At 63.1% G+C, this 12,809-nt stretch overlaps 1 protein-coding gene across 1 annotated transcript in view; it reads left to right on the plus strand.

The window, feature by feature from the left end:
- Positions 1-6,377: 6,377 nt before the first annotated feature.
- The window catches only part of LOC140387097 (rho guanine nucleotide exchange factor 12-like), a 235,067-nt gene continuing 228,635 nt past the window's right edge, over positions 6,378-12,809 (plus strand). Inside the window, exons 1-2 of the mRNA XM_072470106.1 lie at positions 6,378-6,466; positions 10,278-10,391. Coding sequence (XP_072326207.1) covers positions 6,416-6,466; positions 10,278-10,391 — 165 coding nt within the window. The 5' untranslated portion in view covers positions 6,378-6,415. The remainder of the gene's footprint in view (positions 6,467-10,277; positions 10,392-12,809) is intronic.

A 12,809-nucleotide genomic window follows, 5' to 3' on the forward strand; every position in this document is an offset into this window, starting at 1 on the left:
CCTCCCTCCCCACCCTCCCTCCCTCACTCCCTCCCCCCCACCCTCACTCCCTCCCCCCCACCCTCCCTCCCCCTCACTCTCCCTCCCTCCCCCCCACTCTCCCTCCCTCCCCCTCCCGCCACCCTCCCTCTCCCCCTCCCACCCTCCCTCCCTCCCCCCCCCTCCCACCCTCCCTCCCTCCCCCCCCTCCCACCCTCCCTCCCTCCCCCACCCTCCCCCTCCCCCACCCTCCCTCCCTCCCCCACCCTCCTCCCCCCTCCCCACCCTCCCCACCCTCCTCCCCCCCTCCCCCCACCCTCCCTCCCCCACCCTCCTCCTCCCCACCCTCCCTCCCTCCCCCACCCTCCCTCCCTCCCCACCCTCCCTCCCTCCCCACCCTCCCTCCCTCCCCCACCCTCCTCCCTCCCCCACCCTCCCTCCCTCCCCCACCCTCCTCCCTCCTTCCCCCACCATCCCTCCCTCCCTCCCCCTCCCTCCCTCCCCCTCCCTCCCTCCCCCTCCCTCCCTCCCTCCCTCCCCTCCCTCCCTCCCTCCCCCTCCCTCCCTCCCCCACCCTCCCTCCCCCTCCTCCCTCCCTCCCTCCCTCCCTCCCTCCCTCCCTCCCTCCCCCTCCCTCCCTCCCTCCCCCTCCCTCCCTCCCCCTCCCCTCCCTCCCCTCCCTCCCTCCCTCCCTCCCCCTCCCTCCCTCCCTCCCCCTCCCTCCCTCCTCCCCCTCCCTCCCTCCCTCCCCCTCCCTCCCTCCCCCTCCCTCCCTCCCTCCCCCTCCCTCCCTCCCCCTCCCTCCCTCCCTCCCCCTCCCTCCCTCCCCTCCCCCTCCCTCCCTCCCCCTCCCCCTCCCTCCCTCCCTCCCTCCCTCCCCTCCCTCCCTCCCCCCTCCTCCCTCCCTCCCTCCCCCCCTCCCCCCTCCCTCCCCCCCTCCCTCCCCCCCTCCCTCCCTCCCTCTCCCTCCTCTCCCTCCTCCCCTCCCTCCCTCCCCTCCCTCCTCCCTCCCCTCCCTCCCTCCCTCCCCTCCCTCCCCTCCCTCCCCTCCCTCCCCTCCCTCCCTCCCTCCCTTCCCTCCCTCCCTTCCCTCCCTCCCTCCCTTCCCATCCCTTCCTCCCTCCCTCCCTTCCCTCCCTCCCTCCCTCCTCCCCCACCCACTCTCTCTCCCTCCCTCCTCCTCCCCACTCTCCTTCCCTCCTCCCCCCCACTCTCCCTCCCTCCTCCCCCCCACTCTCCCTCCCTCCTCCCCCCCACTCTCCCCTCCCTCCTCCCCCCCACTCTCCCTCCCTCCTCCCCCACTCACCTCCCTCCTCCCCCACTCTCCCTCCCTCCTCCCCCACTCTCCCTCCCTCCTCCCCCACTCTCCCTCCCTCCTCCCCCACTCTCCCTCCCTCCTCCCCCACTCCCTCCCTCCTCCCCAACTCTCCCTCCCTCCTCCCCCACTCTCCCTCCCTCCTCCGCCCACTCTCCCTCCCTCCCACCACTCTCCCTCCCTCCCACCACTCTCCCTCCCTCCCACCACTCTCCCTCCCTCCCTCCCTTCCTCCCCCCACCCTCCCCCCCTCCCTCCCCCCTCCCTCCCCCCATCCCTCCCCCCTCCCTCCCACCATCCCTCCCCCTCCCTCCCACCCCTCCCCCCCCCCTCCCTCCCACCCTCCCTCCCCCACCCACCCTCCCTCCCTCCCTCCCTCCCCCTCCCTCCTCCCCCACCCTCCCTCCCCTCCCTCCCCCTCCCTCCCCCTCCCTCACCCTCCCTCCCCCACCCTCCCTCCCTCCCCCACCCTCCCTCCCTCGCTCGCGTCGCTCCCTCCCTCCCTCCCTCCCTCCCCCTCCCTCACTCCCTCCCCCACCCTCCCTCCCTCACTCCCTCCCCCCCACCCTCCCTCCCCCTCACTCTCCCTCCCTCCCCCCACTCTCCCTCCCTCCCCCCCACTCTCCTCCCTCCCCCCCACTCTCCCTCCCTCCCCCTCCCCGCCACCCTACCTTCTCCCCCTCCCATCCTCCCCCCCCCCCTCTTCCCCCCCATTCTCCCTCCCCCGCACACTCCTTTCCTCCCCCCCCACACTCTCCCTCCCGCCCCACTCCCTCCCCCCCACCCCGCTCTCCCTCCCCCCCACCCCGCTCTCCCCTCCCCCCCACCCCGCTCTCTCCCCCCCCACCCCGCTCTCCCTCCCCCCCACCCCGCTCTCCCTCCCCCCCACCCCGCTCTCCCTCCCCCCCCACCCCGCTCTCCCTCCCCCCCACCCCGCTCTCCCTCCCCCCCACCCCGCTCTCCCTCCCCCACCCCGCTCTCCCTCCCCCCCACCCCGCTCTCCCTCCCCCCCACCCCGCTCTCCCTCCCCCCCACCCGCTCTCCCTCCCCCCACCCCGCTCTCCCTCCCCCCCACCCCGCTCTCCTCCCCCCCACCCCGCTCTCCCTCCCCCCCACCCCGCTCTCCTCCCCCCACCCGCTCTCCCTCCCCCCCACCCCGCTCTCCCTCCCCCCCACCCCGCTCTCCCTCCCCCCACCCCGCTCTCCCTCCCCCCCACCCCGCTCCTCCCTCCCCCCCCCCACCCCGCTCTCCCTCCCCCCCCACCCCGCTCTCCCTCCCCCCCACCCCCGCTCTCCCTCCCCCCCACCCCGCTCTCCCTCCCCCCACCCCGCTCTCCCTCCCCCCCCCACCCGCTCTCCCTCCCCCCCCACCCCGCTCTCCCTCCCCCCACCCCGCTCTCCCTCCCCCCCCCACCCCGCTCTCCCTCCCCCCCCCACCCCGCTCTCCCTCCCCCCACCCCGCTCTCCCTCCCCCCCACCCCGCTCTCCCTCCCCCCCCCACCCCGCTCTCCCTCCCCCCCCACCCCGCTCTCCCTCCCCCCCACCCCGCTCTCCCTCCCCCCCACCCCGCTCTCCCTCCCCCCCCCACCCCGCTCTCCCCTCCCCCCACCCCGCTCTCCCTCCCCCACCCCCGCTCTCCTCCCCCCCACCCCACTCTCCCTCCCTCCCCCACTCTCCCTCCCTCTCCAACTCTCCCTCCCTCCCTCACTCTCCCTCCCTCCCCCACTCTCCCTCCCTCCCCACTCTCCCTCCCTCCCCCACTCTCCCTCCCTCCCCCACTCTCCCTCCCTCCCCACGTCTCCCTCCCTCCCCCACTCTCCCTCCCTCCCCCCACTCTCCCTCCCTCCCCCCACTCTCCCTCCCCTCCCCCACTCTCCCTCCTCCCCCACTCTCCCTCCCTCCCCCGCTCTCCCTCCCCCCCACCCCGCTCCCCCTCCCCCCCACCCCGCTCTCCCTCCCCCCCACCCCGCTCTCCCTCCCCCCCACCCCGCTCTCCCTCCCCCCCCCACCCCGCTCTCCCTCCCCCCCACCCCCGCCTCTCCTCCCCCCACCCCTCTCTCCCTCCCCCCACCCCGCTCTCCCTCCCCCCACCCCGCTCTCCCTCCCCCCCACCCCGCTCTCCCTCCCCCCCACCCCGCTCTCCCTCCCCCCCCACCCCGCTCTCCCTCCCCCCCACCACCCGCTCTCCCTCCCCCACCCCGCTCTCCCTCCCCCCCAGCCGCTCTCCCTCCCCCCACCCCGCTCTCCCTCCCCCACCCCGCTCTCCCTCCCCCACCCCGCTCTCCCTCCCCCACCCGCTCTCCCTCCCCCCACCCCGCTCTTCCTCCCTCCCCCACCCTCCCCACCCCACTCTCCCTCCCTCCCCACTCTCCCTCCCTCCCCCACTCTCCCTCCCTCCCCACTCTCCCTCCCTCCCCCACTCTCCCTCCCTCCCTCACTCTCCCCTCCCTCCCCACTCTCCCTCCCTCCCCCACTCTCCCTCCCTCCCCCACTCTCCCTCCCTCCCCCACTCTCCCTCCCTCCCCCACTCTCCCTCCCTCCCCCACTCTCCTCCCTCCCCCACTCTCCCTCCCTCCCCCACTCTCCCTCCCTCCCCCACTCTCCCTCCCTCCCCCCACTCTCCTCCCTCCCCCCACTCTCCCTCCCTCCCCCCACTCTCCCTCCCTCCCCCCACTCTCCCTCCCTCCCCCACTCTCCCTCCTCCCCCACTCTCCCTCCTCCCCCCCACTCTCCCTCCCTCTCCCACTCTCCCTCCCTCCCCCCACTCTGCCTCCCTCCCCCACTCTGCCTCCCTCCCCCTCCCCCACACTCCCTCCCCTCCCCCCACTCTCCCTCCCCTCCCCCCACTCTCCCTCCCTCCCCCCCACTCTCCCTCCCTCCCCCTCCCCGCCACCCTCCCTCCTCCCCCTCCCATCCTCCCCCCTCCCATCCTCCCCCTCCACTCTCCCTCCCCCCCACTCTCCCTCCCCCCACACTCCTTCCCTCCCCCCCCACTCTCCCTCCCACCCCACTCCCTCCCCCCCCACCCTGCCCTCCCTCCCCCCCACCCTGCTCTCCCTCCCCCCACCCCGCTCTCCCTCCCCCACCCCGCTCTCCCTCCCCCACCCCGCTCTCCCTCCCCCCCACCCCGCTCTCCCTCCCCCCCACCCGCTCTCCCTCCCCCCCACCCCCGCTCTCCCTCCCCCCCCACCCCGCTCTCCCTCCCCCCACCCCGCTCTCCCTCCCCCCACCCCGCTCTTACTCCCCCCCACCCCGCTCTCCTCCCCCCCCACCCCGCTCTCCCTCCCCCCCACCCCGCTCTCCCTCCCCCCCACCCCGCTCTCCCTCCCCCCCACCCCGCTCTCCCTCCCCCCACCCGCTCTCCCTCCCCCACCCCGCTCTCCTCCCCCCCCCCACCCCGCTCTCCCCCCCCCCCGCTCTCCCTCCCCCCACCCCGCTCTCCCTCCCCCACCCCGCTCTCCCTCCCCCCCCCACCCCGCTCTCCCTCCCCCCACCCCGCTCTCCTCCCCCCACCCCGCTCTCCCTCCCCCCCCACCCCGCTCTCCCTCCCCCACCCGCTCTCCCTCCCCCACCCCGCTCTCCCTCCCCCACCCCGCTCTCCCCTCCCCCACCCCGCTCTCCCTCCCCCCCACCCCGCTCTCCCTCCCCCCCACCCCGCTCTCCCTCCCCCACCCCGCTCTCCCTCCCCCCACCCCGCTCTCCCTCCCCCCACCCCGCTCTCCCTCCCCCCACCCCGCTCTCCCTCCCCCACCCCGCTCTCCCTCCCCCCACCCCGCTCTCCCTCCCCCCACCCGCTCTCCCTCCCCCACCCCGCTCTCCCTCCCCCACCCCACTCTCCCTCCCTCCCCCACCCTCCCCTCCCTCCCCCACTCTCCCTCCCTCCCTCCCCCACTCTCCCTCCCTCCCTCCCCCACTCTCCCTCCCTCCCTCCCCCACTCTCCCTCCCTCCCTCCCCCACTCTCCCTCCCTCCCCCACTCTCCCTCCCTCCCCCCACTCTCCCTCCTCCCCCACTCTCCCTCCCTCCCCACTCTCCCTCCCTCCCCCACTCTCCCCCTCCCCCTCCCCCCCCCCACTCTCCCTCCCTCCCCCACTCTCCCTCCCTCCCCCACTCCCTCCCTCCCCCCACTCTCCCTCCCTCCCCCACTCTCCCTCCCTCCCCCACTCTCCCTCCCTCCCCCACTCTCCCTCCCTCCCCCCACTCTCCCTCCCTCCCCCACTCTGCCTCCCTCCCCCACTCTGCCTCCCTCCCCCACTCTGCCTCCCTCCCCCACTCTGCCTCCTCCCCCTCCCCCCCCTCCCCCCCCCCCCACTCTCCCTCCTCCCCCCTCCCCTCCTCCCCCTCCCATCCTCCCCCCCCACTCCCTCCCCCCCCACTCTCCCTCCCCCCACACTCCTTCCTCCCCCCACTCTCCCTCCCACCCCACTCCTCCCCCCCCACCCTGCCCTCCCCTCCCCCCACCCTGCTGTCCCTCCCCTCCCCCATTGCTCTCCCTCCCCCCACCCTTGCTCTCCCTCCCCCCCCACCCTGCTCTCCCTCCCCCCCACCCTGCTCTCCCTCCCCCCCACCCTGCTCTCCCTCCCCCCCCACCCTGCTCTCCCTCCCCCCCCACCCTGCTCTCCCTCCCCCCCCACCCTGCTCTCCCTCCCCCCCCACCCTGCTCTCCCTCCCCCCCCACCCTGCTCTCCCTCCCCCCCACCCTGCTCTCCCTCCCCCCCCACACACTGCTCTCCCTCCCCACCCCACTCTCCCCTCCCTCCCCACCCCACTCTCCCCTCCCTCCCCACCCCACTCTCCCTCGCCCCACCCCGCTCTACTTCGCCCCCCACCCCGCTCTCTCCCCCCCCCCCCCCCCACCCCCCTCTCCCGCCCCCGCCCTGCTCTCGCCCCTATGCTCCCTCCCTCCCCCCATGCTCCTTCCCTCCCTCCGCCCACTCTCTCTCCCCACTGCCTGATCCCTGCTGGACTCGAGTTATTTCATGGACAGATTGTATGGGGCCTTTGTTGTTCAGCCTGGGTTCATTTGGCTAAACAAATATGGCTGCTTTGCATGCTGACGTTGTGCTTGTTTTCGTTTCAGCACCTGCCGTTTGGAAGGGCTCACGGATCCACCAATCCTGCGATGCTAATCATTGGGGCTGAGGACGAGGAATTTGAGAATGACTTGGATCCGGTATGTTTCTGGCAGCTGATGGCAGATTGGGGGTGGGGGTGGGGGGAGAGGGTTCTCAGCCTCGCCCTCGGAGGGCAGCACTCTCTGTCCAGAGTCAGGAATTCCCAGGCTCAAGCCGCACTCCGACGACTTTCGCCCCATAGCTCAGACTCCTGCTTCCTGTGCCGGTGCGGAGGAACTGCTGCACTGTCAATCACAGATGCCCTCTTTTGAGTGAGGATCGGGCTGCTCCCCCAGGGTCGCTGTTTTGGTGATGATACATTGGAGCTCTCCCCGGTGACCTGCGACCTGAGAATCACAGAATGGTTTCAATACAGGAAGAGGCCATTCGGCCCATCGTGTCTGTGTCTGTGGAAGAGCAACTCACCTAGTGTCATTCCCCCCAACCTTATCCCTGTCGCCCTGCAATTTTATCCTTTTAACGCAAATAATCAGAATACCATTTGGAAGCCTTGCTTTATCCTGCCTCCACTGCACTCTCCCAGGCCACGCATCTCGGATCCTAATCACTCGCTGTGTGAAAATGTTTTTCCTCCTGTCTCCATTGCTCCTTTTTCCAATCACCTTAAATCTGTGCCCTCTCCTTCTCGACAGTTCCCCACTCAGGGAGCAACTTCTCCCCTCCCTATCTCTGTAACCTCCTCCAGCTCTTACAACCCTCCCTATCTCTGTAACCTCCTCTAGCTCCTACAACCCTTCCGACCTCTGTAATCTCCTCCAGCTCCTACAACCCTTCCGACCTCTGTAATCTCCTCCAGCTCCTACACCCTTCACTGGTACGCCTGCCACATTTCTCAGGGTCACCTTCAACCTTCCTATGAACCTTGATGTCGGCCTACCCTGCTGTCATTTTACAAGCTTTTTAATAATAATCTCCATTATTGTACGCTTACACTAACACTGCAATGAAGTTACTGTGAAAAGCCCCGAGTTAGAAACATAGAAACATAGAATTTACTGTGCAGAAGGAGGCCATTCGGCCCATCGAGTCTGCACCGGCCCTTGGAAAGAGCACGCCACTTAAGCCCACGCCTCCACCCAGTAACCCCACCTAACCTTTTTAGAGACTTAGGCGCAATTTATCATGGCCAATCCACCTAACCCGCACATCTTTGGACTATGGGAGGGAATCGGAGCACCCGGAGGAAACCCACGCGCACACGGGCAGAATGTGCAGACTCCGCGCAGACAGCGACCCAAGCTAAGGAATCGAACCCAGATCCTGGAGCTGCAAAGCAACCGCGCCAACCGCTGTGTCACTGCGCTTCCCCACTCCACTAGGTTCTCTATATCCCTCCTGAACTCTGACTCATCGTTGTTCGAGATCCGAGCCACTACGGTCATGTCGGGCAGCGTTGTGGCCAGCACTATGGCTTCACAGCGCCATGGTGTTGAAGGCTGTCATCAATAAATTGGAGTCTGATGTTGTCGAGTAGCTCCAGGGCTGAGTGTCGGGCCAGGGAGATGGCGTCTGCTCCGGATCGGTTGCGGCAGAATGGAACTGCAGTGGATCCAGCCATCCCGGGAGTATAGAGTTAATGTGCCCCATGTCCAACCTCTCCAAGCACCCCACTACGATCGATGTCAGGGCCTCAGTAGTCACTGAGGCACGTTGCCTGGTTCTTCCTTGGCACCGGTATGATGGTGGTCTTCTTGAAGCAATTGAGGACCTCGGAACGGAGTAGGGAGAGGTTGAAGATGTCCGCGAACACATCTGCCAACTGGTCCGCGCAGGCTCTGAGTGCACGACCAGGAATCCCATCCGGACCCATCGTCTACCGAGGGTTCACTTTCAGGAAGGCCGATCTGACTTTGGAAGCTGTGAAGGTGGGTATGGGTGTGTCCGGGCTGCTGGGGCACTCGACAGTGGATTGATGGTTTTCTGCTCGAATTGGGCATAGAATGGATTGAATTCATCGGTGAGGGATGCGCTGCCGCCGGAGATACTGCTCGGCTTCGCTTTGTAGGCCCTTACGTTGTTTATGCCTTGCCACAACCGCTGAGAGTCTGTAACGCTAATCTGTGACTGCAGCTTGGTCTGATATTCTCTCTTGGCATGCCATATGGCTCTGCGGAGCTGGATTTCTTGTATAGGTCAGGGTGGCGTGACTTCAGACCGGCCTTGAGTAGGGAGTCATTGTGGCGATTAAGCAATGGTTTCCACTTGGAGGGTGGTTTAGGAGTATGGCAAGAGGGGGAAGTATTTTTGAAGGTCTTAGTGGATGTTGTCTGACTTGTATGTGGTGGGCGATGGAAACATTTGTAAGACTGTGCCACATCCCAGCGCCTGTTCGGGTACACGGAGGAAGAATTCAGAATGTCCCAATTCACCTAACAAGCACATCTTTCGGGACTTGTGGGAGGAAACCGGAGCACCCGGAGGAAACTCACACAAACACGGGGAGAACATGCAGACTCTGCACAGACAGTGGCCAAAGCCGGGAATTGAACCTGGGACTCTGACACTGTGAAATAACTGTGCTAATCACTGTGCTACCGTGCTAATATGTGACATGACCTTCCGTGAGGGATTTCATCCTCAAGTCTCATGTACTACACTTCCAATCCATTTGAGCTGGACACAGATGGTGATTGCTTTAATTCAGGCCTCTACAACCTCTCTAACTCTGTAACTCCTCCAGCCCTGACAACCCTCCCTTTCTCTGTAACCTCCTCCAGCTCCTTCAACCCACCCTATCTACCTCCTCCAGCTCCTTCAACCCTCCTGATCTCTGTAACCTCCTCCAGCCCCTGCGATTCTCCCTCTCTCTGTTCCTTCCTCCAGCCCCTACAACCATCCCTATCTCTGTAACCTCATACAGCCCAGACAACCCTGCCTGTAGGGGCCGGTTTAGCACAGTGGGCTAACCAGCTGGCTTGTAATGCAGAACAAGACCAGCAGTGTGGGTTCAATTCCCGTACCGGCCTCCCCGAACAGGTGCCAGAATATGGCGACTAGGGGCTTTTCACAGTAACTTCATTGAAGCCTACTTGTGACAATAAGTGATTATTATTATTATTATTATTATTATTATTATTATGATGATGAATATATCTGCAACCTCCTCCAGCCCATACGAATCTCCCCATCTCTGTAACGTCCTCCAGCCCCTACAACCTTCTCATTCTCTCTAAACTCCTTGAGCCCTGACAACCTTGTTGACGTCATCCAGCCCCTACAATACTTTGTTCCTATAAATCTGAAGCATTTGGTTGCCGCATCTTCAGCTGACGTTTTATCACTCCTCTGTTGGAGAGGAGGGCGGCATGGTGGCACAATGGTTAACAATGCTGCCTCACAGCGCAAGGGACCTGGGTTTGATTCCGGCCTTGGGTGACTGTGTGAAATTTGCACATTCTCCCCGTGTCTACGTGGGTTTCCTCCGTCAAAGATGTGCAGGTTAGGCGGATTGGCCTCGCAAAATTTCACCAAGGTTAGATGGGGTTATGGGGATAGAGCGGGGCTATGTGCTTAGGGTGCTCTTTCAGAAGGTTGGTGCAGGCTCAATGGGCTGAATTGTAAGGATTCTATGATTCTATGAAGTCTATCTGATCTGTCCTCTCATTGCCCCTCCACGTATAGTAAACCTGTCTAATCTTCCCCCTGGCTGTACACTTTCCTTCTCGCTCCTTCATTCTGACTCTCGGGTTGCACAGTAAAAAGTCGCTGAATCCCTGAATGGTCGTCAGTCTGTCAAGAAGCCCCACCCTCGGTTTGCTGCAGTCCAGTCTGAGCAGACAGAACCCGGAGTCTGCCCTTCTAGCACAGCACTGCCTGTTTTTCCCTAACAAAAGCTGCTCTGCCTTACAGACGGTCGACGATAACTGCAGCCACTTCCAGTGCATTGAGCTGCTGAAGGATCGACCAACCTGCCTCATCGTCTTCCTCCATCATGTCATCCTGCAGTTTGATGCTGCGGCTGTGGTGAGTGCAACGTCTGCCTCGTTTCTCACCCCAACCCCTTGTTAACTGATTTGCAGCCATGACCCACTCCCAGTACCACCAGAGGCTTGGGTCAGGAATCCAGGGCGTTTCGCACTGTCGTGGGTGCCACCTTGCCCATGTGATGTGAAAGCAAGGTCAGATCAACTCCATTGAACGCGGATTACCATGCCGACTATTGTAAGAAGAGCAAGAGTTTCCCTGGGCAATATTTGTTCCTGAACCTACGTCATAACAGCAAATGATTTTGTGATTAATCACATATGATTGCTGTTTGTGGGATCTTGCTGTGCTCAAATTGGCTCCCAGGTTATCGACAGTACAGCAGTGATGGGGGTGGAACTGGGAGAGCGTTATCTGATGGGCAATGTTCCGAGAGGGTATTTGATGGGAGTGAATCTTGGAGCAGTATTTGATGGGGACTCTCTCAGTTAGATATTTTATTGGGAAGGGGTATTTGATAGGAACCCTGTCTTCAAGTGGAGTATTTTGTCTGGGGTATTTGATGGGGCGTGTTTCAGAGGGTAACTGATGGGGACGTCGCGGGGTATTTGATGAGGAATGTGTCTCAAAAGGGTATTTGTTTGATGGGTAATGTGTCTCAGGGTATTTGATGGAAATGTGCCTGGGGGCGGAGTTTGATATGGATTGCGTCTCAGAGTGGATATTTGTTGGGGGATATGTCTCGGGGTGGGGTGGGGGTTATTGATTGGGTTTCGGATGGTAGGGGCAGGATTTGACGATATGTGTATTCTGAGGGGATAATTGTTATGGCTTGGATCTAAGGATGGGTATTTGATGGGCCGTGTTTCTCTGGGGCATTTGATATGGATTCTCTTGAGAGGTGGGAGAGTTGATGGGGATGTGTCTCGGTGGGGACGGTAATTGCTATGGATTCGTTTTTTGGGCGAGTCTCAGGGTGGATATTTGATGGGTATGTGTCTCGAGGGGGGATTTGATATGGATTGGTTCTCGGTGGGTATTTGATGGGTCTTGGTGGATATTTGATGGGGTTGTGTCTCGAGGGGAGGGTATTTGATATGGATTGGGTAGGTCTTAAGTGGGTACTTGTCAGGAGATGTCTCGAGGGGGGTATTTGATATGGATTGGGTCTCAGGGTGGGTGTTTTTCATATGGATTGGGTCTGAGGGCGGGTATATATCGGGGAATATGTCTCGTGGGTATTTGATATGGATTTGGTCTCGGAGCGGGTATTTATCAGGGGATATGTCTCGGGGGTATTTGATATGGATTGGGTCTCAGGGCGGGTATTTATCGGGGGATATGTCTCGGGAGTATTTGATATGGATTAGGTCTTAGGGCGGGTATTTATCGGGGGATATGTCTCGGGGGTATTTGATATGGATTAGGTTTTAGGGCGGGTATTTATCGGGGGATATGTCTCGGGGGTATTTGATATGGCTTGGGTCTGAGGGCGGGTATTTATCGGGGGATATTTTCTCGGGGGTATTTGATATGGATTGGGTCTCAGGGCGGGTATTTATCAGGGGATATGTCTCGGGGGTATTTGATATGGATTGGGTCTCGGGTATTTTTGAGGGGGATATGTCTCGGGGGTATTTGATATGGATTGGGTCTGAGGCCGGGTATTTATCGGGCCATATGTCTCGGGGGTATTTGATATGGATTAGGTCTTAGGGCGGGTATTTATCGGGGGATATGTCTCGGGGGTATTTGATATTGATTGGGTCTCGGCGGGTATTTATCAGGGGATTTGTCTCGGGGTTATTTGATATGGATTGGGTCTCAGGGCGGGTATTTATCAGGGTATTTGTCTCGGGGGTATTTGATATGGATTGGGTCTGAGGGCGGGTATATATCGGGGAATATGTCTCGTGGGTATTTGATATGGATTGGGTCTCAGGGCGGGTATTTATCGGGGGATATGTCTCGGGGGTATTTGATATGGATTGAGTCTCAGGGCGGGTATTTATCGGGGGATATTTTCTCGGGGGTATTTGAAAGGGATTGGGTCTGAGGGCGGGTATTTATCGGGGGATATGTCTCGGGGTTTTTTGATATGGATTGGGTCTCAGGGCAGGTATTTATTGGGGGATATTTTCTCGGGGGTATTTGAAAGGGATTGGGTCTGAGGGCGGGTATTTATCGGGGGTTATGTCTCGGGGTTTTTTGATATGGATTGGGTCTCAGGGCGGGTATTTATCAGGGGATTTGTCTCGGGGGGGTATTTAATATGGATTGGGTCTGAGGGCGGGTATATAACGGGGAATATGTCTCGTGGGTATTTGATATGGATTGGGTCTCAGGGCGGGTATTTATCGGGGGATATTTTCTCGGGGTTATTTGATATGGATTGGGTCTCAGGGCGGGTATTTATCTGGGGATATGTCTCGGGGGTATTTGATCTGGATTGGATCT

The sequence above is a fragment of the Scyliorhinus torazame genome, chromosome 12 (genome assembly GCF_047496885.1).
Source record: "Scyliorhinus torazame isolate Kashiwa2021f chromosome 12, sScyTor2.1, whole genome shotgun sequence".
Taxonomy (NCBI): domain Eukaryota; kingdom Metazoa; phylum Chordata; class Chondrichthyes; order Carcharhiniformes; family Scyliorhinidae; genus Scyliorhinus; species Scyliorhinus torazame.